Here is a 22,313-nt window from a genome sequence, read left to right on the forward strand (position 1 = left end):
CTAAGGCCATAAGTTTAAGTGAGATATTTTTTTATATTTAAATATTAATTAAATTAAATTTATTTTAAATATATTATATATATATATATATGTCAATTAGAGAACTTTCTTCTATTTGAAAAATATATTTTAAAACTTTTATTAATAACTTATTAGATATAGAATGACTTATCACTTGATTCAAAGACATGAAATAATCAGATTTAAAAAAAAAAATAAAGAGAAAAATGGAAATAAGTTATATAAAAATTGATGTGTAAATAGAATATAACGCAGAAAAAATTGTTGGACATTGACGACTCACAGAGAGTGTAATTCTATCTATTATGCACAACGGAAACAATGAGAATTTATGTACTTTGAATACATTTCATATTTTTCTAAACATTCAATTCAAATAAATGTTGGAGAAAAAATTATGCACGTTGGACTAATTTCATGAACGTAAAAATTGAACTTTGAAAAAGAGTAAATAAGTTGAACTTTTCAAGAATTAATGGTTGTTTTTTTCTAAATGTGAATAATGAGACTTTCAATTTGTAATTAATTTTACTATGATTGAGTGTCTTAGTTAGAAACTATTTATTAAACTTTCACCATATTAGAGTCTTAAAATTTGTTTTGAAAATAACCTTAATTTATTGTACAATTATTAAGTGTGAGCCTTGATTAAAGAGTATTTAATCAACTTTTTACCATATTAGAGATTTAAAATACTTTTTTGAGCCTTAATTTATATATATATATATATATATATATATATATATATATATATATATATATATATATATATATATATATTGTATAATTATTAGTTGGAGGCCTTAGGCAACCACCAAGAGTGAGGGGGGGGGGGGGAGGGGTGTTCTTATTCTTATTAATTCTCTTCTCTCTTTAATGATGAATGGAAAAGCTAGGTAGGTTTTCCTTTACTACGGCTCACGGGCTCGATGTGGCAAGAGCTTGAACGTACACTGAGCTCTAAAATGTTCAAGTGGCTTTAAAAAGCGAATAAAGTACTTAATTAATTCAAACTGTTGGGAAGTGGAATCATCTGCATGCCTTCTTACACACAGCATCTCAGTTATATGGCCGGGGGCATTACTCATGAAGGAATGTCATATTTTACGGGAATCAATGCTACATGAATTGTCACGCAAGTTTGCCTAATGTAGTAATTATTAATACGTGGACGGCAACGTAACGGCTTATATTTTAATGACTAGCCGGCCAGCAGCACCCTTAAATTATTTTGTGCGCTCAACTTTGGACCAGAAGCCTAGAACTGCGGGCCACGGATGAACAACCTAATTATTCCACCTAAATGTAACTGCTAATAAATGTACAACTAGAAACGGATTGCTACCCTTTTTGCTGCTAAAATCATCAAGGTCTGAAAGCTAACCTAATTATATCTTCTCGAGAGATTGGAAATTAACAGGTCTGCTTTTGCTTTTCATGCTTCTTTGTTTTGTTTTCGAAAGATTTTGGGCTGATCGACTACCTTTTGATCACAGCTTGAAGTGAAAAGAAAAAATATAAATGGAAGACGATATTACGAACTTAGTTGTGGTTGGAGTGATTTCATGGACGACAGGTTTTGTGTTAACAAGGAGGATGTTCCCAAAGCGGTCGTTTGATTTCTGCAACCGAGTTGTTTCTACGATTCATGCAACTTTAGCTGTAATATTATCATCTCTCTCCGTTCAAGATTGGAGCTGCCCAGCTTGTCCTTTGGCTTCAAAGGCTTCCCCAAAGCAGGTATAATATATATATACATATATATAAAAGCATGATTGATCGAGCAAATTTATGGGTTGCTTTCTCTAAGATGTTAATCATTATTTGACGGTGGAACTTGAACGAACATGCACTGAGCAGATGCAAACTCTGGCAGTGAGTCTTTCTTATATGATGTATGATTTAGTATGTGGCTCCTTTGACAAGCGATTCAGTCTCGACAATTCAATCCACCATCTGGTCAGCATCGTCGGATTTGGAGCAGTCCTGGCCTATGGGAGGGTATTCATCCTTAAACATGCTTACTTATCCTGTTCGGCTGTTCCTATAATCTTGTGTTTATAACATGAAATTGCATGTTGCATTTTGAAAGATTGAGTATATTTGTTTATGTATTTTAGGAAATGTTTTTTTTTTTTTTGAAAAGGTATTGTTATGTTAGGTAAACGCGAAAAATGATTTTAGAAATATTCTATGTTTTGAGTGGTTTGGTAATATATTTGTCTTAAGAACAGATAAAACAAACATCGCCTGGCCTTTGATTCTTTAGGATTCTTATACTATTTCACCATATAGATTTTTTTTTTTTCAAATTCTCATCATTGTTTTCAAATTAAATGGTTGAGAATATGTCATATTCTCTAAACAATTATCAATAATCCAAATTCCTTGAAATGGTTGAGAATTGAAAACTCCATATCTTTTTCTTTTCTTTTTTCCCCTTAATGTTTAAATTCCCTATTAGAGATTATTAGACGGATTGAGATATCCAGCAATTATGAGAGATCTCATATAAAACCTACCTGTCAAAATAAATTTTGAGCTACCCAACCACCTACTTTTTTTTATTCACAAATATTGTTACTTAAATTGTAAATTGTTGGAGATCTCAATCCGTCGCTGATATAGTGGTATGCTATTCCTCAACTTTTGATTTAATTGACGATAATTTATAGGAAGAAGGATGTTGCTTTGTAATTTCTACCGGTTCATTGCAAAACTTTTTCTTGGGCTTTTTGTGTGCTTCTTCAACTCCAAGTAATGTCACCCCATTCTGTGTATGTAGTGTGGATCGGAGGTGATGGCTGCATTATGGATAACCGAAATCTCCAGCCCCTTCCTCCACCTGAGGGAGCTCCTCAAAGAGCTTGGATACAGGGACACTGACCTTAATTTGGTAGCCGATGTGAGTTCAAAGTGTTAAGATATAAATACTGCTTTTTTGCAGGATTAGTACTGTAAACTTATCTTAAGTTTGAATTTGGCTTTTGAGATATTATGGGAGGCATAATGACAAAAGATTATGAATATGGATAAATGAGGATTTCAGCCTCCGTTTGTTTTAATGGTCAAAACATGCGATTCGAAAAAATATCGATTTCAAAATGCAGGTAATGAAAATGCGATTCTAATCAGTTAAGTAAAATCTTTAAAAGGGTGCTATAAAAACGCGGTTCCACCTTTAAAATTATACGATTTTTAAAAATGCACCATCATAAACATTAATTTGTCCACTTCAAAATCGCCCTATTTTTTCAAAACACTCCCAAACGGGATACTTTCTTCGGTTCTGTTTCAAAAACGTGCATGTATTTAATTGGCCTGCAAAATAGTGGGGCCATGCCCACTCTCGTAAATCTAACTTCTCTTTTTACAGATTTTGTTTGCAGTGGTATTTACAATGGGTAGGATGGTTTGTGGACCTTATCTCGCTTACGTGACTCTGTCTGCTAGCAATCCGTTTGTCATAAAGGTACATGTGCTCTGTATTTTATCAACTTATTTAACATATATCTTGGGCTGTAATTTCCTTTGTATTAATGTGTCTTCTCCACGGTGTTTTTAGGCAATGGCAGTGAGCTTGCAGCTGGTTAGTGCCTTCTGGTTCTACAAAATCATGAGGATGGTGAAGTACAAATTGACCAAGAGGACATCTTAAAACTGCTGTCTCAAACCTATTCGCAACCAAAAAAATAAATAAATTGTTAGTGGGCGGGCTCTCGATCGGCATGCTTCACAGCCAACCTCATTGCGGTGATGTTTTTATGTAGACATTCAGTGACCCATAATTCTTTTATCCCTTGAAATAAAAATAACAAAAGTTACTCGCATTACACCCATTTAAATGAGAGACAAATGTAGATAGAAACTAACAAGCATAGCAAGTACACCTAAATAAAAACAAGGAAAAGAAAAAAGACAATGCAAAAAGAGAGGGAGAAAAGAAAACAGGAGAGAAGAGACAAGGGCTCGGGAGAGTGCCGGGAGGAGGAAATGAAGAAAAATAATATAAATACATCTCTTACACATTTTACTTTCAAATTTATCATTAAATTTATGGAATTCATTTTGAATCCTACAAATTTAATAATAGATTTGAAACTTAATTGTATGAAGATGTGTAAGAAATGTATATGTATCATTTCTCGGGAAGGAAAGGTTTCTTTCCTCCTCTGAAAAGAAGGGGAGTGGGACTTCTATAAAGGTTGGGGGAGAACAACTATATAAATGTTCACCTATTCCACCTACATGGCAAGTACACTTCATCGCAACGCCCTAAGTTTTCGAGCGATTTCAATCTGCTCCTTCGGAAGTAAAGTTCTTCCTTTCAATCCCAAAATCAATAATAAAATAAATAGACCAAACATTGCCACGAAAATACTTCATTCAAAGCAGGTTCAGCATTTTCCACGCTTAGATGATACAAGACAAGGCCCGTATACCAGACTGGAAAAAAGGAACATTTCCTGGAATGTCCAATGTATGTAATATGTATATTAGGTAGTACATTTCCAGGCGGAAGGAACAAAATGCACTGCCCCAAGTCATCCATGGCTCTGAAAAGATGCACTGCCCAAACATCCGTGGCTCTGAAAATGAAATGACAGAAATGCTAGTCTTTCCCAAAATCAGTGTTGTAGTGGGCAGTAGATTCGAGTTTCTTTGCTTCGTTCAGTTTCCGCACAGCCTGGGACAATATAAATAGATCAAAAAGAGTGTATCAAGGCTTCTAAATTGTCTAAAGGCAACAAGTCATGATTACCAATGGTATCATGCATACCAGAAAATGAAAGACAATATAAAGTAATCTGCCAAAAATAGCGAAGAGGAGAAAAGGTCTCCTCATCCAGGTCAACACACCACAAGAAATTGCTCAACAGAGCAGAATAAAACTTCTTCAACAAAAGAATTACCTTCATGAAATCTTCATGGATGACATAATCACGTTCTGCACGGATTGCTGACATTCCAGCTTCTGTGCAAACGTTTCGAAGATCAGCCCCATTAAAGCCCTGGTATAATTTGGATCAAATAACTAGATTAGGAAGCTGCAATAATTAGATGGAAGAAAAAACACAATCCATAATGACTTGCCTCTGCAAGCTTTACAACAGCTTCATAATCAATTTCACCATGTTTGGCAATTCCTGCAGCATGAATCTTAAGGATTTCCATTCTTGATTGCTCATTCGGCAATGGAATCTCTATTTTTCTGTCCAGCCGTCCTGGGCGAAGAAGTGCGGGATCAAGAACATCAGGACGGTTTGTTGCCATTATCATTTTAACCTATAACAAACATGTAAAAATAGTTATTTTGTGTTATTTCAGCTTACCAAAGGAGAACATGCTTAAAACAAGACATACCTTCCCAAGCTGATCAAATCCATCGAGCTGATTAAGTAACTCCATTAGTGTTCTTTGAATTTCACGGTCAGCACTTGTTCCCTCACTGAAACGGCGCCCGCCAATGGCATCAATCTCGTCCATAAAAATGATGCAGGGCTTCACGAAAAAAGCAACATAGAAAAGTTACTTCCCAATGGATACATAGCTTAGAGGAAGAAAAATTCACAGTACGAATTATCTTACCTGGTGATCACGTGCATACCCAAACATTTCTCGTATCAACCGTGCACTTTCCCCAATGTATTTATCAATTATGGCACTTGAAACAACCTATATTCACATGAAAGGTGAAGGCAAAAATTTGAAATATATAATTGGAAAAATCTCTGCATTTTATTTGCTCAAATCCGTGGCACATGTAATAAACTCTCACCTTTAAGAAGTTTGCGTCTATGTTACTTGCAATAGCTCTAGCTAACAATGTCTTGCCAGTACCAGGAGGTCCATAAAGAAGAACACCCTGAAAAAGATAAGAGGAACAAAGCCTATTTATCAAAGTTCATTCATCTAGGCCCCTAGAGAAGATTATTCTGCAGTACTGTGATGGGCTTGAAAATGCTGTCCATCAACAAAGAAAGAAAATAGAAAATGAAAAAGGAAAGAGGCAAAAAATTTAGTAACCTTAGGAGGTTTGATGCCAACTCTAATGAAGAGCTCAGGATTCATGAGAGGTAGTTCAATAGATTCTCTCAAATCTCTAATCTGATCAGACAAACCACCAACAGCAGAGTAGCTAACATTACCAGGGTCTTCATGCAGCATGTTATAAACAACTGGATCAACCTGTCAACTCAAAACAACAGTTCTGAATAAAGAGCATTTCAAGATAACTATTCATTTTTATAATTATAATAGTTTTCCTAGCTTTGAAAATCAACTTGAAAAAATGGAATGAGGAGGTATTTGGTAATGTTGAGAAGCATAACAATTTTTGTTTTTGGACGAACTCCGAGGTCTTATGGTATTGCATGAGGAAGAAATTTATCTGATGATGAGAACTTGAGAAAGGCTGAGGTTATTAGTGACTTGGAGAGGACTACAACATTGGAAGAAGTGAGTTGGAGACAGAAAGCAAGGGCACTTTAGTTGAGAGAGGGAGATAAGAATACAAAATTCTTCCACAAAGTTGTTAATTCAAACAAACACAACAACTCTGTTGAATCTTTAGATGTTAATGGCACTGTTTCTTCCGATATTATAGAAATTAAACATATTCTGTAGTTTTACAATTGTCTTTATTCTGAATAGTTTAGTTGGCGGCCTACTTTGGACGGTCTTCATTTTGATTCTATTGTGATGAGTGGGCTAGTTGGATGGAGAGAGCTTTTGAGGAGAGTGAGGTTTTTGAGGTGGTGAAAGCTCTAAACGGTGGTGAGTCCCCAAGCCCTGACGGTTTTTCTTTGGCTTTCTTTTAGACTTGTTGGGGGGTTCTCAAGGAAGATATCATAAATGTTTTCCATATGAGTTCCATGTTCGAGGTAAGTTTGAAAGAAGTCTCAATACAACTTTTATTGCCCTAATTCCTAAGATAGCAAGGGCTGAAAATATTAAGGATTTTCGTCCTATTAGCCTAGCGGGTGTCGTCTATAATATTATTTCCAAAGTCCGAACTAACATGTTGAAAATGGTATTGGAGAAGGTTATTTCCAGGACTCATAATGCTTTCATCAGGGGGGAGACAAATTCTAGATTCTATCCTTATTGCCAATGAATGCCTTGCCAGCAAAATCAGATCAGGAGAACCATGTGTGCTTTGTAAATTAGACTTACAGAAGGCTTATGATCGTGTGTGTGTGTATATATATATATATATATATAATTGGCTCCAAGTGGAAATTTGAACTAGTAACCTCTGCTTCATGGCCCAAGTAATTTGCCTACTTATTGCTTGTTTCTTTTCCCCATCTTAGTTGGTGTTGCTAGTCGCATTGAGAAATTTCAGTAGGATTTCTTGTGGGACGGAGTAGGTGACAAATTCAAATTCCATTTAGCAAGCTAGTCAAAGATTTGTACTTTGATATCCTCAAGTGGTTTGGGGTTAGAAATTTGCTTATTTTTAACCAAGCTCTATTGAAGAGTGTTTATGGTGTTACACCATGGAGAGAGAGGCTCTATGGAGAATGATTGTGGAAGTTAAATATGACCACATGTGGGGATGGTGGTGTTCTAATGCAGTTAGTGGGTCTTTTAACGTGGGGGTGTCGAAAAATATTAGGAGAGGGTGGGGAAATTTCTCTAGATTTACTAAATTTGAGGCGGGTGATGGTTCTAAGATCAAATTTTGGCATGATGTGTGGTGTGGGGATCAGACTGTGAAGGTTGTCTTCCTGGAGTTGTTTAGCATTTCTCGCTTTAAGGAAGCTTAGGTGGCAATTTTTTTTTGCAATTTTCTGACGACGCCGTTCAGTGGAACATCACCTTTTTCCTTATAAGTGCATTATTGATAGGTGGAATCGATTACCTCGTTCTTTAATCTTTTGTATTCTCTAAAGTTGAGACGAGGTGGCGATGATAAGATTTGTTGGATCTTATTATTGTGCGCTAATCTCCCCTATGGCTCTCCCTTTCCTAGAAAGAGCATTTGGAGAAATAAGGCTCCTTCGAGAAATGGCGTCCTTCGTTTGGACAACATGCCTTAAGGAAGATTCAAACTATCGAAAACTTGAGAAAGAGGTATATCATAGTGGTGGATTGGTGTTGCATCTGGAAGAAACCATTAATCATCTTTTGCTCCACCCCAATGTAGCCAGGGGCTTGTTGGAATCAATCCTCCTCCTTTTTGAGATGGAGTGGGCCATGCCCTAGAAGGTGGTAGAGTTGTTAATTTGTTGGAGAGTTCAATTTGGAGGACACAGTAGTAGAGAAGTTTGGATGATGATTCCTTTGTGCTACCGTTCATGGGCATTGCATTATCGGGCGGTATAATGAGAGGAAATGCCCAAGTTGACCTTATATTATAGAATGAATATAATATATCATAATAGAGAAACTTTACCTTAGCTGTAAGCCCTAAAGCTTTCGCGTACCGCGTGGCACGCGGTTAAATCCAACAAAAAAGTATATATTATTTTTATCCAGGAAACAAAAGTAAAAGAAGATGTAATCCAACAAGCAAGGGATTGAGCTGCGCGAAAGCCGTTGCGCTAACGAACAACTGCCGGTCTCAATGTCAGGTTTGAGGGGGTCTCGCATGCTGGAGCAGTCCAAGCTAGTCAAGATATTCAATTAGATAGTCTCATAACTGGATCACCCTACTTTGCTTCACTACCCACTTTAATAACCTTTCCGATGCTATTTCCCATTTCTTGCACACGTACCCTCCTCTCCTCTCCTCTAACTCTTTGAGGAAGATGCCGTCAAACTTCTTTTAGGGTCAAGCCAGACAGCCCATAAAGTGGCAGCAGGGATAAAAGCCTGGGTGAGCTTCTTTATTAGGAAGGAAGCCAAGTGGGAAAAGACAATTCTTCGCGAACTCAAGACTGCCTCTATCAGAGAGCAAGGACTTCGGTTTTGATCAACCCCAAGTGATTGATGACATCCTTATAAACGTCCGCAACTGCAACGTCTCCGATGACGATATCGTAAGAAAACAGATGCAGCAAGGGTGCTGACAACCCTAGATATCTATTAAAACAGGAGAGGTAATGTGCTGTATTTGGAGAGAGCGCAATGTACGAAAATTCAAAGATTGTGAGAGGATAGTGAGAGAGTTGAAAGCCATTATGTTCAAATCTTTTTATGTTTGGATGGTTGCCCACAGTTGTTGTTACTTTTTCTAATTTCTTGGATTTTCTTGTTTTGTGTTCTTATTTTCCTCATCTGGGTGTTTCTCTTAAATTCTACCTATGTACTTGGGTTGTGCCCCTCTATGCTTTTTAATGAGATTGGATTACTTATAAAAAAAATTAACATCATATGATAATCAAACCAACGCAATGTAATCAACCACAAACATTTTCAGTAAGCATCACAATCCAATGATTCAACCTGCCACGATAACTTACTTCACGTGGAAGAGCCCGCATGATAGTGAGTGTTGTCATATCAAGAACCACTCTCGTTCCTGCAGTCAGTTTTTCCTTATCCACTTTACTACGGCAGCCAACCACATACCTGGGGCCACTGCTTGCTTTAACAATCACTGAAATCACACAAGCAATCATATTATACAACTATTAAACAGCTTCAAATAGAGTCTTAATGTTAGCAGGGTGGAGGATCATTAAAAAGAATAGAACAGCTTAAACTCAACACCTCATCATATACAATGCAGCAACATGTGTCAAATCTCAATTGCTGAAAAGAGAACCTAAATGGTAGCAGGGTGGAGGATGAAAATGCACATATGAATATGGCCAGAAACTAATATCACATACAAAATTCAGTGCAGATGGAACATAAACATTAGAAAGAGAACTCACAGCGTTCATTGTCAAGAGGCCTGAGAACTTCCCCAATGATTTGCCCAACACTTTGAAGTGACTTCAAGTCATCTTCTGTTTTGTTGAACTCTTTCTTTGAAGCCCGCAAATTCTCCCTCACTGAAAATTCAGGATTCACCAGTGTCACTTACCATGGTGAAACTATTAGCCGAAAAGGGAACCCTTAAAAGTACATAACGGTTACATAACATAATTAAAAATAGGGAAAACAGACAATACAATTCAGATTGCAAACAAAAATGTAAGCCGCATCAAACTGGTCTCGTTCAACAAAAGGTTCAAATTTGCTTAGGGTGTTTTCGTTCTTCATTTTTTGAGCGTGTTAGGGAGAATATTCAAATTAAGTATGACTTATAAGGATTTGAATAATGATAAGTTCAAATTAGATCTCACTTCCAACTTCCACAGCAGTCCTTGTAAACCTAGCCAAATATGCAAACTTTCTTTTCCATCTTCCAAACACAACTACTTAAAATCATAGATCCTTGAATTCATTCGAACATATTCTTTTTCTTGATTAGGGTATCCCCTGGCCTCGTGTAGGCTGGAATGTACCTCGTTCGCTGAACGATTGTCCCACCAAGGTGGTAGTCGAACCTTCCGAGCGCAGTGACTGCTTTGCCAGGAAAACAATGACTAATCCCTAGCCCAATGTTCGACGCCACTCCATGCATTGGGCCTTAAATCATGAGCAAATGGTCAGAGGCCCACAAGGACACTCCCCCCCCCCCCCCCCCCTCCCACCCACACACACACCCACACACACCCTAGCCCAATGTTCCACATCACTCCATGCATTGGGCCTTAAATCATGAGCAGATGGTCAAAGGCCCACAAGGAACACCCCCCCCCCCCCCCCACACACACGCGCGCACAACCCAGATGTAGAGTCTGGGACAACAGGGCCTTTCTCCCATTTGATCTCAGGTTCGAATCCCCCTGGATGCTACCTCCCTCTACACGCACAACCCAGATGCAGAGTCTGGGACAACAGGGCCTTTCTCCCATTTGATCTCAGGTTCGAATCCCCCTGGATGCTACCTCCCTCTACACGCACAACCCAGATGTAGAGTCTGGGACAACAGGGCATTTCTCCCATTTGATCTCAGGTTCGAATCCCCCTGGATGCTACCTCCCTCTAGGGGCCAGCCACAAGCTTGAAATTACAGAATAAGCATATCAAAAGTACCTATTTAATCTTAAAACCGTCTTTCCTACTACACCATCCATACTACAAACGATTCATTCTAATCCAAACCAATACTACGAACATTATTTACAAAGCTTGACAATGAAAAATACGAAATAGCACAAACCCTAAAAGCAATTACTTCCCCGAATCATTCCGAGCAGGAAACTCAAACCCAAGCTAATACTAAAAAAAATAAAAGGATTTCCTGAAAAGATTCGAGGACTAAAGAACTATGTACTTAGGGTTTGGAAAATTGGGGCAATGAGACTAACCAGATCGTACTCGGGATTCGAGTTCTTTGTGCTGGAGGAGTTTCTTACGGTAGTCCGCCACAGCATTACGACGCCGCACAGCCTCATCCGCCTCGCTCATCGTCGTTCTCGCAATGCCAGTCTTCGAAATCGAACAGTCTGTTATTTGAAAGCTTTTTAACTTGAGAAAGAAGTAGCCTTTGACGTTCTTCTTATTCGCACTACATCTATATTCCACCGCTCCGCGGACCGATATTGCCGCTGCTACGTCGTTTTCGCGGATTACTAATTTAACCCCCTCTTCTCGATCTGCATTATTTCCTAAAGGAAATTGTTTGAGGTAACACAAATTTTATTACAAGTCTTACAAACTCAGGTAACACCTACTTATTAAAAAAAAAAAAAAAAAATCTCAGGTAACACCTTAAAATTTATGAAAATAAAGACCAGTTTGCGATTGTGTTTGAAAATAGAGTTTTTATAATAAAAAATAGCTTTTGAGAAAAAGTTTCATTTTTTAATTTTTCTCAAAAGTGTGTTTTGGCATTTTTAGAGCAAAAAAGTCAAAGAAATATTTTTTTGAGATTTTTATCAAACATTTATTTTTGTTTTCTACAACTCTCTATGTACTAAAAATACTTTTTAAGCTTTTTAACGCAATTTCAAATAGACCCTAAGTGTTATATAAAATGCTACATGACTGTTTACATTTTTCTTTATAAGACGGTCTGCATTTTTATTACTAACGTGATAAGTATCAAGTAATCCATCAAGTTAATGGCTGGCGTGATAGATTACCGTATACATTGTTATAAAAAAAATTGTTACGTCAATTTATAAAAAAATTGTAGTAAAAATAAAAAATAATAAAAATTGTACCCTTCCGAACACTTGTAACTTAGGTAAAACACGGACAGGACAGAGTAAAAATAAGTAAATAACCATGTCTTCTTTTGTTTTTTTGTTTTCTTTTTCTCATATGGGAGGGAAGACCAAACGTGGTCGTTTGGACCACCACCTCACGTCATGCTTAACCCAACATGATCAACGAAAAATAACCAGGTCTATCCTTGTATTGTTGAACATTGATTAGGCCCAAGCCTTACATATAAAGAACTAAAAACAAATAGGCCAGGTCGAGTCAACTCCATTTGTTAATGCAATTTGAATGGTGTTTTTTATTTGAAAAAATATTCCAATATGACATCAAGTTAAAAACAGTTTTAAGCGTTTTATATTTTAAATTGTTTGTTAATATTTTTATTTTGAAAAACAGACATCAAACGACAAAAAAAAAAAAAAAAAAAAAGCTTTAACAATCGAAGCCAAAAATCTAAAAATTACTGACAAGACAAATTGTGTACCATGAGAGCTTACAAGTCATAACAGTAGGAACTAGGAAAGCAAGGAGTAATTACTGCAATTCACTAATCTGGATGACCATGCTTGATATATATCTACTGTGGGATTTTCTGCAATGGACACCAGAATTTGGTGCATTGATTCTCTAACCAAGACATAAATTTAGAGAATTTTAAATTAGAAACTGCCATAAATCCTTTTCAGAGTCTTCAAACATCCTATAAACAACAGAGGAAACTCATTACAGTATCACACCCAACCCACTTTTGCTATCTATGGAACTTCCTACGTAAAAGTATAAAGAACTTTCAGGCATATGAGATTCGCCATTTCATTTGTTGTTGAGGAGGTAATTTTTTTCATTCGATTGAAGTGAGTGCCACTCGAATTCAAGAACTAGAGTGACTCTTTGCCTTCTGAAGAACTTCCTTCAAAACCAGAGCAATTCTATGTGACATGTGGTGCTCCAGAAACCTCTCCTTCACCCTCTCATATCCTTTCTTTCCCATTGTTAGCCTCCTTTCTACATGTGTGGCCAATTTTACAATGTTATTTGCAAGAGGTGCCACACCTTCTTTCCCAACTGGATGCAAAAAACCAGTTGTCCCATTCACCACTATTTCCATGGTTCCCCCAGCTGCTGTGCCCTGTAAATAACGTCAGCAACAAAAACAATGCTGTTAACAGGAACACGAGACAAAGAAATCCATATAAATTACAACAAAATCCAAACAGACTCGATCAACGTTGATGATATGTTTAATACAACCATATATACAGCATAGCAGATGAGCAATACTGCCAAAATAATTGATGATTGACAAAGAAAATATGAAAATAAACAAACATGAAACTAAAACTTTGAGGAGCACAAACTACCTATGCCAAATGAACTACTGAGGTTAAACTTCATAACCTTGAGTGCGATATCAATTATGATGCTAGGAGTCTTGGTTCTGCTCAAGGCAAAAGCAAGAGGGTTGCTGTTATGTAATGTTTTAGAGGGTTGTTGGTTTTTGTTGGGGTGCTTTGGGTTTTCTGTTGCGGTTGGGTCTTTGTGAGTGTTTTTTTTCTTGTTTCTCGTCTTTTTGCTCTCTCTGTTTTTGTGTCCTTTTGTATATTCCCTGTATCCTTAGCGGCGCTTTCATTTTATAAAAAATTTCTTACTCATCAAAAAAAAAAAACTACTGAACCCTAAAAAGATAGTATTTCATTAAGTATATTAGTCTAATTAACACGTTAGAAATGGCAAAGAAAGTCAGACTATGTAATGAAGAACTTACCAATACGGGCAGCTGAAAGGCCATTGCTTCGATGGTTATCCTCCCAAAGCACTCTCCCCGGGCCTACACATGAATTGAACAAGTTCAAACACTTGGAATGGGGCACAAAATGAATAAAAATGACATATAGATTCCATGAAATGAAAATTAAACCAAAGAACAGAAGCAATAAAACAATGGAATGTAAGTGTGGCGATGTTCATAGTGCAGCTCAATTAATATAACACCAATATTTTATTCTCTCTTTTGGTTAGGAACTTGCCAGCCAAGATAGCATGGAATAGCCAGGTTCTCACATATTCACCTCCATTAGCATTTTTTTTTTATCATGTTATCGTGTTTCACATGAACAAGAAGTTTTCTTCATATACAGAATTGACTATATGCAAATAGTCAGTAAATAGACGTTGGACCCAACACAGTCTTGCATATTTTCAGTTGTAGCATTTCGCGTCAAGGCAGCTACAGCTGCCTCGCCTTCTTTGCTTGTGGAGCAGCTTTTGGTATGATTTTGTGAGTTGATCAAACAATCCCAACAAGAGGAATGCTGCCTGATAGTTTTACTTTTCAAACAGCAAACATTAATAATGATATGAACAATTACAGGCACTGCATCTAGAAATACAAAAGTATACAATAAGAAAAGGCTGCAAAGAGGTTTGTCATCTTCATAAAGGTCATGCTCTCACTCTGGAGTCTGAAACAGCCATATTTGTGCATCTTATGTCCATCCCTTTCAGTGCAAATCTCAAGAAATGCACCAAAGAAAACACTGATAGAGACTATACAGCACATGTTCTTTTCGTTTGTTTTCATCATCATCATCTTCTTTGTACTCCTTTCCTTAACCATGACAAGAAGAAATCATGCACAAAAAACACTACGGTAGAACCCCCCCCCCCCCCCCCCCCCCCCCCAAAATAAAAATAAAAATGATGTGCAAGACATAATGTGCCAAGTACATCACTGGTAACATAAGATAATCAAAAGAAAAAATTTCCCCTTGTTTCCCTAGTCTAGGTAGAAACTACTACAGCAAATTCTCCTTTTATTACTTTTATTTTCTAATTCTTGGTTTTTGATAGGTATATATACAACTCACTAACCTGCCCTGGATTGAAGCCATAACTTTGCTACTCTCCACCCCTTACTTATGGGGTAAGGGTTGGCAGTTAGTTCAAGGACCATTATTGCATTAGCAAATTATCCTTATCAAGAGGGCAGCCCCGAGGGCAGGGCGGGGGGACCGTGAATAGAGGAAGCAGTTATAATGATTATGGATGAAAACAAAAGCCAAGGTTGTCATATCATTTACACACATTAATAGCAGAAAGAGCAAATTATAGATGAAAAGAAAACATAAGAACTGTTTCTACACAAATTCACATGATATATTTGCAGAAAGGACCTGAGAGTTCTGAACAAGAACATCGACGGAAGCCAGATAAGGAGCTACTGTCAGGGTTTTGTTAACAAAGTGAACATGATCCTGAATCTTTTTCTCTAGTACAAAGTTCCGCAGTTCCATCTCATACTTTGTCTGAGTATTAACATCACTCCCCACTATTACTGCATGAATTGGTGGCACCTGCAGTTTCTTCTCTTTGATAAGTTGCAGACTTTCATGAAAGGAACGAAGAAATAGATCCTGACCCTTCCCGCGTGAAACGCCTGTTATATCATGATGTTGTTCAGGAGATATAAAATTTGAAGTACCATCACAAATGGATCTATAGGATAGTACAGATACAAATAACTACTTTGGAAACATAATGCAACAAATTGAATGTTATATATCCTAGAAAGATACTACCAAGCTGCAAAAGGAGCCATCCTATAATGGAAAAGATGAGGAAATATGATAACAATTTCGAGAGTAGGGTTGGCTTCTTTACAACACCATAATGTTCAGCAAACGTGTAAGAGAACACAAATCACCACCTTACTTACAAAATGCAAAACCATGCACATTGAGGTTCATGTACTGCTACTGAGAATCGAGAATATTCTTAAGAAAACCTTAGTTCTTGGGAGACACACATCCTAATTAGAGCTTCATAGTTTGCCTCAACCCAACAGCACCAAACCGCCCACCCCCACCAAAAAAATAAAAATAAAAAATTGCAGGCATGCATGAAGTGATAAAATGCATGAGGACATGCAAAACTAAGGATGATAAACAATACAGCTAAAGATGCAGTAAATATAAAAATTCACACAAAGTCTCAAAACAGGGTGTCAAGTTAGTTGGTTAGAACCCACACATCATGCCATATAGTTTTTTTTTTTTTTTTATAAAGTAATCAACACAATCATTAAAAGCGTAAGGCGCTCCTAAGAACATATGAAGTATACAAAAGGAAGCCTAGCTAGAAAGAGCAAAAAGAACAAGGAAATCACTATAACTAATCGTCAAAGGAGTAACATAAGCAGCTATCCAAAGATACAAAGTTTAGAAGAAGAAAGACTTAAAGTTATATTTCTTCAAAGAAAAAGTGGAATCTTTTGCAGTTGCAAACAAGTTAATATACAATACAACTTTTCGCCAATCAGACTGACCCAGGAGAACGTTTTATCTCATCAACAAGGAGAGCATACTGTTTATGATGGCAAAGATTAGATCCTCATTCCGCACTCCAAGAGACTCTCGGACATGTTCACGGAGAATTCTCTTGGCTACACTATCTTCAGCAACCTCCATTAGTTCCTTGCTATTCCCAAGGTGTACGACATAGGTTTCAGGCATTTTAATCCTGTGAAGCATAGACGGTGTACATATATAAGAAAGGGTAAATAGAAGAACGTATATGAAAGTGTTCTCAATTATATCTACATAATCAAGGCTATTAGGTAACAAAAAGCATATATCAATTGTACATTACATACTACATCAACAAAAAAGTACTTCTACAGTTCCTTGGCACACAAAAATATTACATAAATCAAACTTAAAGGCTACATTTCCTGCTGCTGTAACTAGAATTGGGATATTGCATGTGAGAGAACTTTTAACCTCAGCTAGATCATTCAAACATATATATTGCAGGTGGTGTCTATGTGCCAAGAGAAACTGTTTCATTGTCACAGAAGATCTGAGTAATGGAAATGGCAAATGAAGATTGACCTGAAAATGCTCTCCGATCAAATTAGATGCTGATGAGCACCAATTAGACATAAAAGCAAGCTTTACTAGTGTTTATCTATTAATTATTATGTTTTCATGAAATTCACTTCATACTTGTTTGATTTTATTTTTCATTTGCACTTGGTTTTGCCCCGACATTCATTGATCATATCATAGATTTTACTTTCTCTTCAAATTTAATTTCTCTTGAGAGCCCTATTATTTTCTCTGATTTACTATTAAGTCCCTTTAACTCTCTCATTCTTTTATAACTTATTTTTGAGCTTAGAATCCTCAAATTGTCTGGTTGCCATTCCACTCACCTTGTTGCCTCTTTAATATTTTGTGTGCAATCCCAACCATTAGGCCATGTTTCCCCTTGCTCACCTCATTGTGTCTAGCAAGGAAAGAGAGGATCTAGCAAGGAAATATAATAGAACACAATGCTGACCAAGTGACCAGCAATGGTTTGATACCTTGCTCTGTGACACATCACAGATGCATTACATAAAGTACCATGCCAGCTGCCAAATTCCTGAAATGTTGGCACTTCACATGTCTAATAACTTAAGAATCAAAAGAAAAGTTTTTACATGAGTTCAGACATAAGATATCTCATCAATAGATTATTTATAGACCCCCCTCCCCAAAAAAAAAAACAAAACAAAGCAAAGAAAACAAAAGAAAGAAGCCCACCAAAACAGGTGAAAAATTGAGACATATTTGTTATAGTTTGATCAAGGATGAACCAACCAGATGCTAGAGAAAAAATTGATGCAAGAGAATGCCTCAAAAAGCAATCAGTTCAATACATCTTAAACCAAGAAACTGAAGGCAGACAAAACATTCAACACACAGAAGATTATTATTCTATGGAGATATCAAAAAGCATTGGCAAGAATTAAATGAAGATGAAACAGAACAGTATATAGATGGATGTTAGTAACGTACCCTAAACGCTCTCGAGTCCTGTTCTTCCAGTATTCTGCAGTTGTATGTGAATCAATCATGGCACCTGCAACAAAAGGGAGGTGCTTAACATACTCCACTTTGAAATAATGCCCTCTCATCTCATGAATCCACCACAAAACCTTTGGAAGAACATGAGGAACTTTTTCCTTGAGAACAACATCCAGCCATTTCCCAGCAACAGCAGTATTTAAAATGACCAAATCGGCTTTAAGAGCTGTATCTATAGCTTTTTGACCCTTTGCAGACAACACCTAACAGTATCAGAGATTTCACAATTAGAAGGCTGATATTTTAGCAGGCAAAACAAACGCCACTTCCTGTCTCAAGTTAGAAGGAATGAAGCAAGCCAACAGATATGCAAGCCCAATTAAGGACAAATAAGCCAGAGTACAGTCTAGGGCATGAGTTTAGCCTTTTCTTGAAAATAATCTAAAAGCTCATTACTCAAGCATGCAAAAACAAAGATAATTCTGCAAGAAGAAAAAGAATGGCAAACCAACGAGTGCTAACCACCTTCATTTATTGCTATCTAGCTCAAAGGCTGTCGGTTTACGGGAAGAATCATCACTTCTTCTTTTTTTTTGGATAGGTAAGAGATCAATTTTATAGAAAAAGCGTAAGGCGCCCCTTAGTGCACTGGCAGTATACAGGGAAAACACCTATCTAGAAATAGAAAAGCGAGTGAGAAAGTCAAAAAAAGAAATATACAAAGGATGGACATAAGCCGAAGTCCAACAAAACAAAGAGTGATAGAATAAGGAAAGGATCTCATCCGAGGTTCTTTTCAAGTCTTCAAAACTCCTATTGTTTTTTTCCCATCATAAGCACCAAAAGATACAAATAGGCGCCATTTTCCAAACAGCAGCACTCCTTGATCTACCAGATGACCACCAACATGCAAGCAAGTCAATAACCCGTCTAGGCATAACCCAAGACATCCCGAAACGGCTGAAGAGAGAATCGTCACTTAGGAGCACCGAATACAGTCATGATACAGTCACTTACCTGCTGTACTGTTACAAAGGGTTGGTTCATAGGACAATTATGCTACGTTTATGATTAATGAACAAAAGCTTTATCAAGTACCCAGATAGATCAAAGCACAACCATAACTGCACCACAGCCTAAGTCCTATAAAACGATTCTTAAACTGAAATTTTATCCCCAAAAAAAAAAAAAAAAAAAAAAAAAAGAGGAAAGAAAGAAAGAAAAAGAAAAAGGAAGGTCAATATAAAAAATTGAAGACTTTATATAACAATCCTTAAGCCCATATAGCATAACTCTGTGCAGCACCATTCAATTTATCTGACAAACGAGTTTCTCTAAACTTCAATCTCTAGCATTATCGGCAGAAAATGATATTTGTGATTCAGGACCATGTTAGATCCTTTTTTCTCTAAAGGCCATTACCCAGTTTTTGACCCAGTTCCCTTCAGCATTCTTACAAGAAGCGCCCACTCTCAACATTATACCCATGCAATTATGCATATGACTGCCTGAGACTATTACCCATTGCACTAAATGATGACCCTTATTAACAACTTTTCTGTATTAATAAATCTATTTTCTTTTCGAAACAAAAGAGCAAAGCTAATGCTAGATTAACCACACAGCTTCTATAACATCTTCATCACCACCAATTATGAACAAATCTAAGCTTTCAGTCCTGACAGTTTCTGGCAAACTAACTAATGCTAGATTACCCACAGAGCCTCTTTGCTTCAAAATGGGATTTCAGAACCATGAAATTAACTACTAAGTATAAGGAAAGACATCGAGTAAAGCTTATCTTAAATAAACAGAAGCTCGGCATTTTATTAAGTAAACTGAGAACTTGAATTAATGACCTGCACCCCTCGGTCCAACATCTTATGCTCCAAACTGTAAACGACATCGTCTGGTTCCGCTGGTTTCTGGTTCGTAATCCAAACAACCTCCGAGCCCACACCCCTCAACAGAAATGCTAGCTCCATTAACAACAAAGGCCCCCCTGTACACAAATAAAAAATAAAAATAAACGAAAATAAACATTTTTTTTCCTTTTTTTGCTTAAATATATCATTCTTTCCCGAGAAACAAACGGAAAATAAACCACAAAAAGAGTACCGGAAAGGGAGAGCTCGTGGGAAACCATGAGGACGAGTTTCGACTTCATGAAATCGAGGGGATTCGGCGCGTAAATCTGAGTGTTTGTATCTTTTTCCTCTTCAAAATGCTTACTAATAATACTACTGCTAGTATTGGTGGGGCAGGAATCGAATGCGGTTCTCATAAAGAGCACAATTGCAGTGGATAGCGAGAACAGTGCCAGAATCATCAGCGGCCACCGCTTCTTCTGAATCCCCACCACCCACGCGCTCTGCTTCCCCATTCTTGAACTTCGTTCAAACCTATTGTTTTGCTACAAAGAATTTCGCATTCTAGGGTTTTCCGTTCCGATCTGATGCGGCAGCTCGAATGTACAAGGATCTTGAGAATCTTTGGTAGCGATGGAAAATGTTGGTGATCAGTGATCACCGGGAAACAACATAGTCTAGAGAGGAAGTGAATTCGCCGCTTTGTCATTGTGAAAGAAGAAGATGGGCTCGATGAGTTTGGTGGGCTTGAAATTTTCCAGAGTGGGCTTAGAAGAATACAAAAGGTTTTTGGTTCTGGGCCTGAAAATTACACAACGTTCTGTCGATTTTTGGGCCTTAACCCTTTTTGGGCCATAATTGTCACGATAAGTTACTTTAGATTAAAAATTGAAGAAAATGTAAAAGAGAAATGCTTGGTTATATACTTTCATCCCAATCCTATCTCACCATTGTCTATGTGGACCAATAATATAAGAGATAGTAGAAAGAGTATAGTGGGACCCTGATTTTTTTAACAACATTATTGGTCCACGTAGACAAGGGTGTAATAGAAGTAAGATGAGAGTGTACAACCAAACATTTCTCAATGTAAAATCAGCTACAACCATTTGCTATCAACTCCCTAGAGTATTTTCAAAAAAAAAAAAAAAAAAAAAAAAAATCCCTGGAGTATTAAAAATTGTCTACAAACTCTATGTGTTAAGCAAAAAATAAAAATAGTTGATATAAAATTTTGATGGAAAACGTTATAATGCCGCATCAACACCAATCATATTACTAATTATACGTGTCACTTGCAATAAAAAATATCAAAATATAAATATATAAAAATAATTTTAAGGGTGGTCAAACCACCTCCTTTAGCCAAATAAGGGATGGCCAACCATTTCTTCTGAGCAGATTTGGGGGTGACCGAACCACCCCCATGGTTATTGGGGGTGGTTTAGCAATTTCCAAATCTTCTTAGAGGAGATGGTCGAACCACTCTCTATCCACTTGAGTTGGTTTGGCTACTTACATTGGCCAAAAAGGTGGCTCAATCACCCCCTCAATTTAGTTTTCATCAAAAAATTTGGATAGAAATCGAGTTTAGGCACTTTTATTATTTTTTTTTTTTTTTACCACAATAAGTTTTTAGCCAATTTTTATACTCTAGTAAGCTAATTGTAAATGAATGAAACCACGTGAATTAATTTCATATTTTTCCGTTAAAGATTACTCAGGTTTTTCAAAAGTGATGCCAGAGTGGACTTAAAATTCAATGTCGAGTAACATGGGCTTAAAATGTAGGGAAAAATTAAATTTAGTCCTTATTCGATTTCAATTTAATTATTGTCTTTTTAATTTGGACAAATTAAGTTTTTAGATTTTTCTCAAGTTTCAAATGAGTCTATCCGTCAATCTACCGTTCAATTAATTCAAATTAAGTTTTTTAGATTTTAGAATTTGCCTATTTCCTTGTTTTTTTTTAATTCTCAGTAAATCCCCATTTCCATTTTATTCTCTATTTCTTCCTAGATGCATTCCAAATCACAATTTACATAAAAAAAAATAAAAAAAAATAAAAAAAAAAAAAAAAACCCCTGTTACACATTATTGGTCGAGACTTGAGAATAAAAGCCAGTTGGGTACTTCTTAATTTAATCTCACACTCATTAGCTTTACCAAACAAGCAAATTACATTTAATAATAATAAAATTAAAAAAAAAAAAAAAAAAAAAATTACAAACCCCAATAGCTTTACCAGAATAAGAGGCCAACACAAACAGAAAAAGCATAAAAACCCCAACAGTTAAGAATGTTTAGGACTCAATTAACTCGGCGACAGTTGTTCCTAACTTCACCCTTGAAGGCTGTGAGAGGGTTGATGCTGCCCATCTTAACCATCGACTTAGCAAACTGG

At 36.7% G+C, this 22,313-nt stretch overlaps 4 protein-coding genes across 4 annotated transcripts in view; 1 reads left to right on the forward strand and 3 right to left on the reverse strand.

Annotated features, from left to right (window-relative positions):
• The first annotated feature begins 1,302 nt into the window (after positions 1 to 1,302).
• On the forward strand, positions 1,303 to 3,854 carry LOC133870813 (uncharacterized). The gene is made up of 6 exons (XM_062308039.1): positions 1,303 to 1,441; positions 1,518 to 1,761; positions 1,882 to 2,022; positions 2,807 to 2,926; positions 3,398 to 3,493; positions 3,587 to 3,854. The coding sequence occupies exons 2-6, from the start codon at positions 1,543 to 1,545 to the stop codon at positions 3,677 to 3,679; spliced, it is 669 nt and encodes a 222-aa protein (XP_062164023.1). The 5' UTR covers positions 1,303 to 1,441; positions 1,518 to 1,542; the 3' UTR covers positions 3,680 to 3,854.
• A 533-nt stretch (positions 3,855 to 4,387) lies between these two features.
• Positions 4,388 to 11,531, reverse strand: LOC133870812 (26S proteasome regulatory subunit S10B homolog B). The gene is made up of 10 exons (XM_062308038.1): positions 11,334 to 11,531; positions 9,849 to 9,968; positions 9,432 to 9,568; positions 6,049 to 6,210; positions 5,801 to 5,887; positions 5,611 to 5,697; positions 5,386 to 5,523; positions 5,116 to 5,307; positions 4,935 to 5,033; positions 4,388 to 4,708 (listed from the first exon to the last, which is right to left on the reverse strand). Exons 1-10 carry the CDS (start codon positions 11,431 to 11,433, stop codon positions 4,634 to 4,636), a joined length of 1,197 nt encoding a protein of 398 aa, XP_062164022.1. The 5' UTR covers positions 11,434 to 11,531; the 3' UTR covers positions 4,388 to 4,633.
• Positions 11,532 to 12,835: 1,304 nt separating this feature from the next.
• On the reverse strand, positions 12,836 to 20,600 carry LOC133871937 (uncharacterized). The gene is made up of 7 exons (XM_062309410.1): positions 20,160 to 20,600; positions 19,901 to 20,043; positions 18,033 to 18,304; positions 16,556 to 16,710; positions 15,366 to 15,628; positions 13,958 to 14,020; positions 12,836 to 13,321 (listed from the first exon to the last, which is right to left on the reverse strand). The coding sequence occupies exons 1-7, from the start codon at positions 20,422 to 20,424 to the stop codon at positions 13,064 to 13,066; spliced, it is 1,419 nt and encodes a 472-aa protein (XP_062165394.1). The 5' UTR covers positions 20,425 to 20,600; the 3' UTR covers positions 12,836 to 13,063.
• Positions 20,601 to 22,024: 1,424 nt separating this feature from the next.
• LOC133870603 (peroxidase 9) overlaps positions 22,025 to 22,313 on the reverse strand; it is a 2,086-nt gene continuing 1,797 nt past the window's right edge. The window contains exon 4 of the mRNA XM_062307765.1: positions 22,025 to 22,313. This exon is cut by the window's right edge and continues 319 nt beyond it. Coding sequence (XP_062163749.1) covers positions 22,220 to 22,313 — 94 coding nt within the window. The 3' untranslated portion in view covers positions 22,025 to 22,219.

This window comes from Alnus glutinosa, chromosome 6 (genome assembly GCF_958979055.1).
Source record: "Alnus glutinosa chromosome 6, dhAlnGlut1.1, whole genome shotgun sequence".
Classification (NCBI taxonomy): Eukaryota; Viridiplantae; Streptophyta; class Magnoliopsida; order Fagales; family Betulaceae; genus Alnus; species Alnus glutinosa.

Coding starts and splice junctions, on each gene's coding strand:
- LOC133870813 (XM_062308039.1), top strand. CDS start 1,543: ATGGAAGACGATATTACGAACTTAGTTGTGGTTGGAGTGATTTCATGG. Junction 2,927..3,397: donor ACCTTAATTTGGTAGCCGAT/GTGAGTTCAAAG, acceptor CTCTTTTTACAG/ATTTTGTTTGCAGTGGTATT. Junction 3,494..3,586: donor GCAATCCGTTTGTCATAAAG/GTACATGTGCTC, acceptor CGGTGTTTTTAG/GCAATGGCAGTGAGCTTGCA.
- LOC133870812 (XM_062308038.1), bottom strand. CDS start 11,433: ATGAGCGAGGCGGATGAGGCTGTGCGGCGTCGTAATGCTGTGGCGGAC. Junction 9,969..11,333: donor CGAATCCCGAGTACGATCTG/GTTAGTCTCATT, acceptor CTGAATTTTCAG/TGAGGGAGAATTTGCGGGCT. Junction 5,698..5,800: donor TAGACGCAAACTTCTTAAAG/GTGAGAGTTTAT, acceptor ATGTGAATATAG/GTTGTTTCAAGTGCCATAAT.
- LOC133871937 (XM_062309410.1), bottom strand. CDS start 20,424: ATGGGGAAGCAGAGCGCGTGGGTGGTGGGGATTCAGAAGAAGCGGTGG. Junction 14,021..15,365: donor TTCTTGTTCAGAACTCTCAG/GTCCTTTCTGCA, acceptor ATTCATGTGTAG/GCCCGGGGAGAGTGCTTTGG. Junction 13,322..13,957: donor CCTTTCAGCTGCCCGTATTG/GTAAGTTCTTCA, acceptor CGTTATTTACAG/GGCACAGCAGCTGGGGGAAC.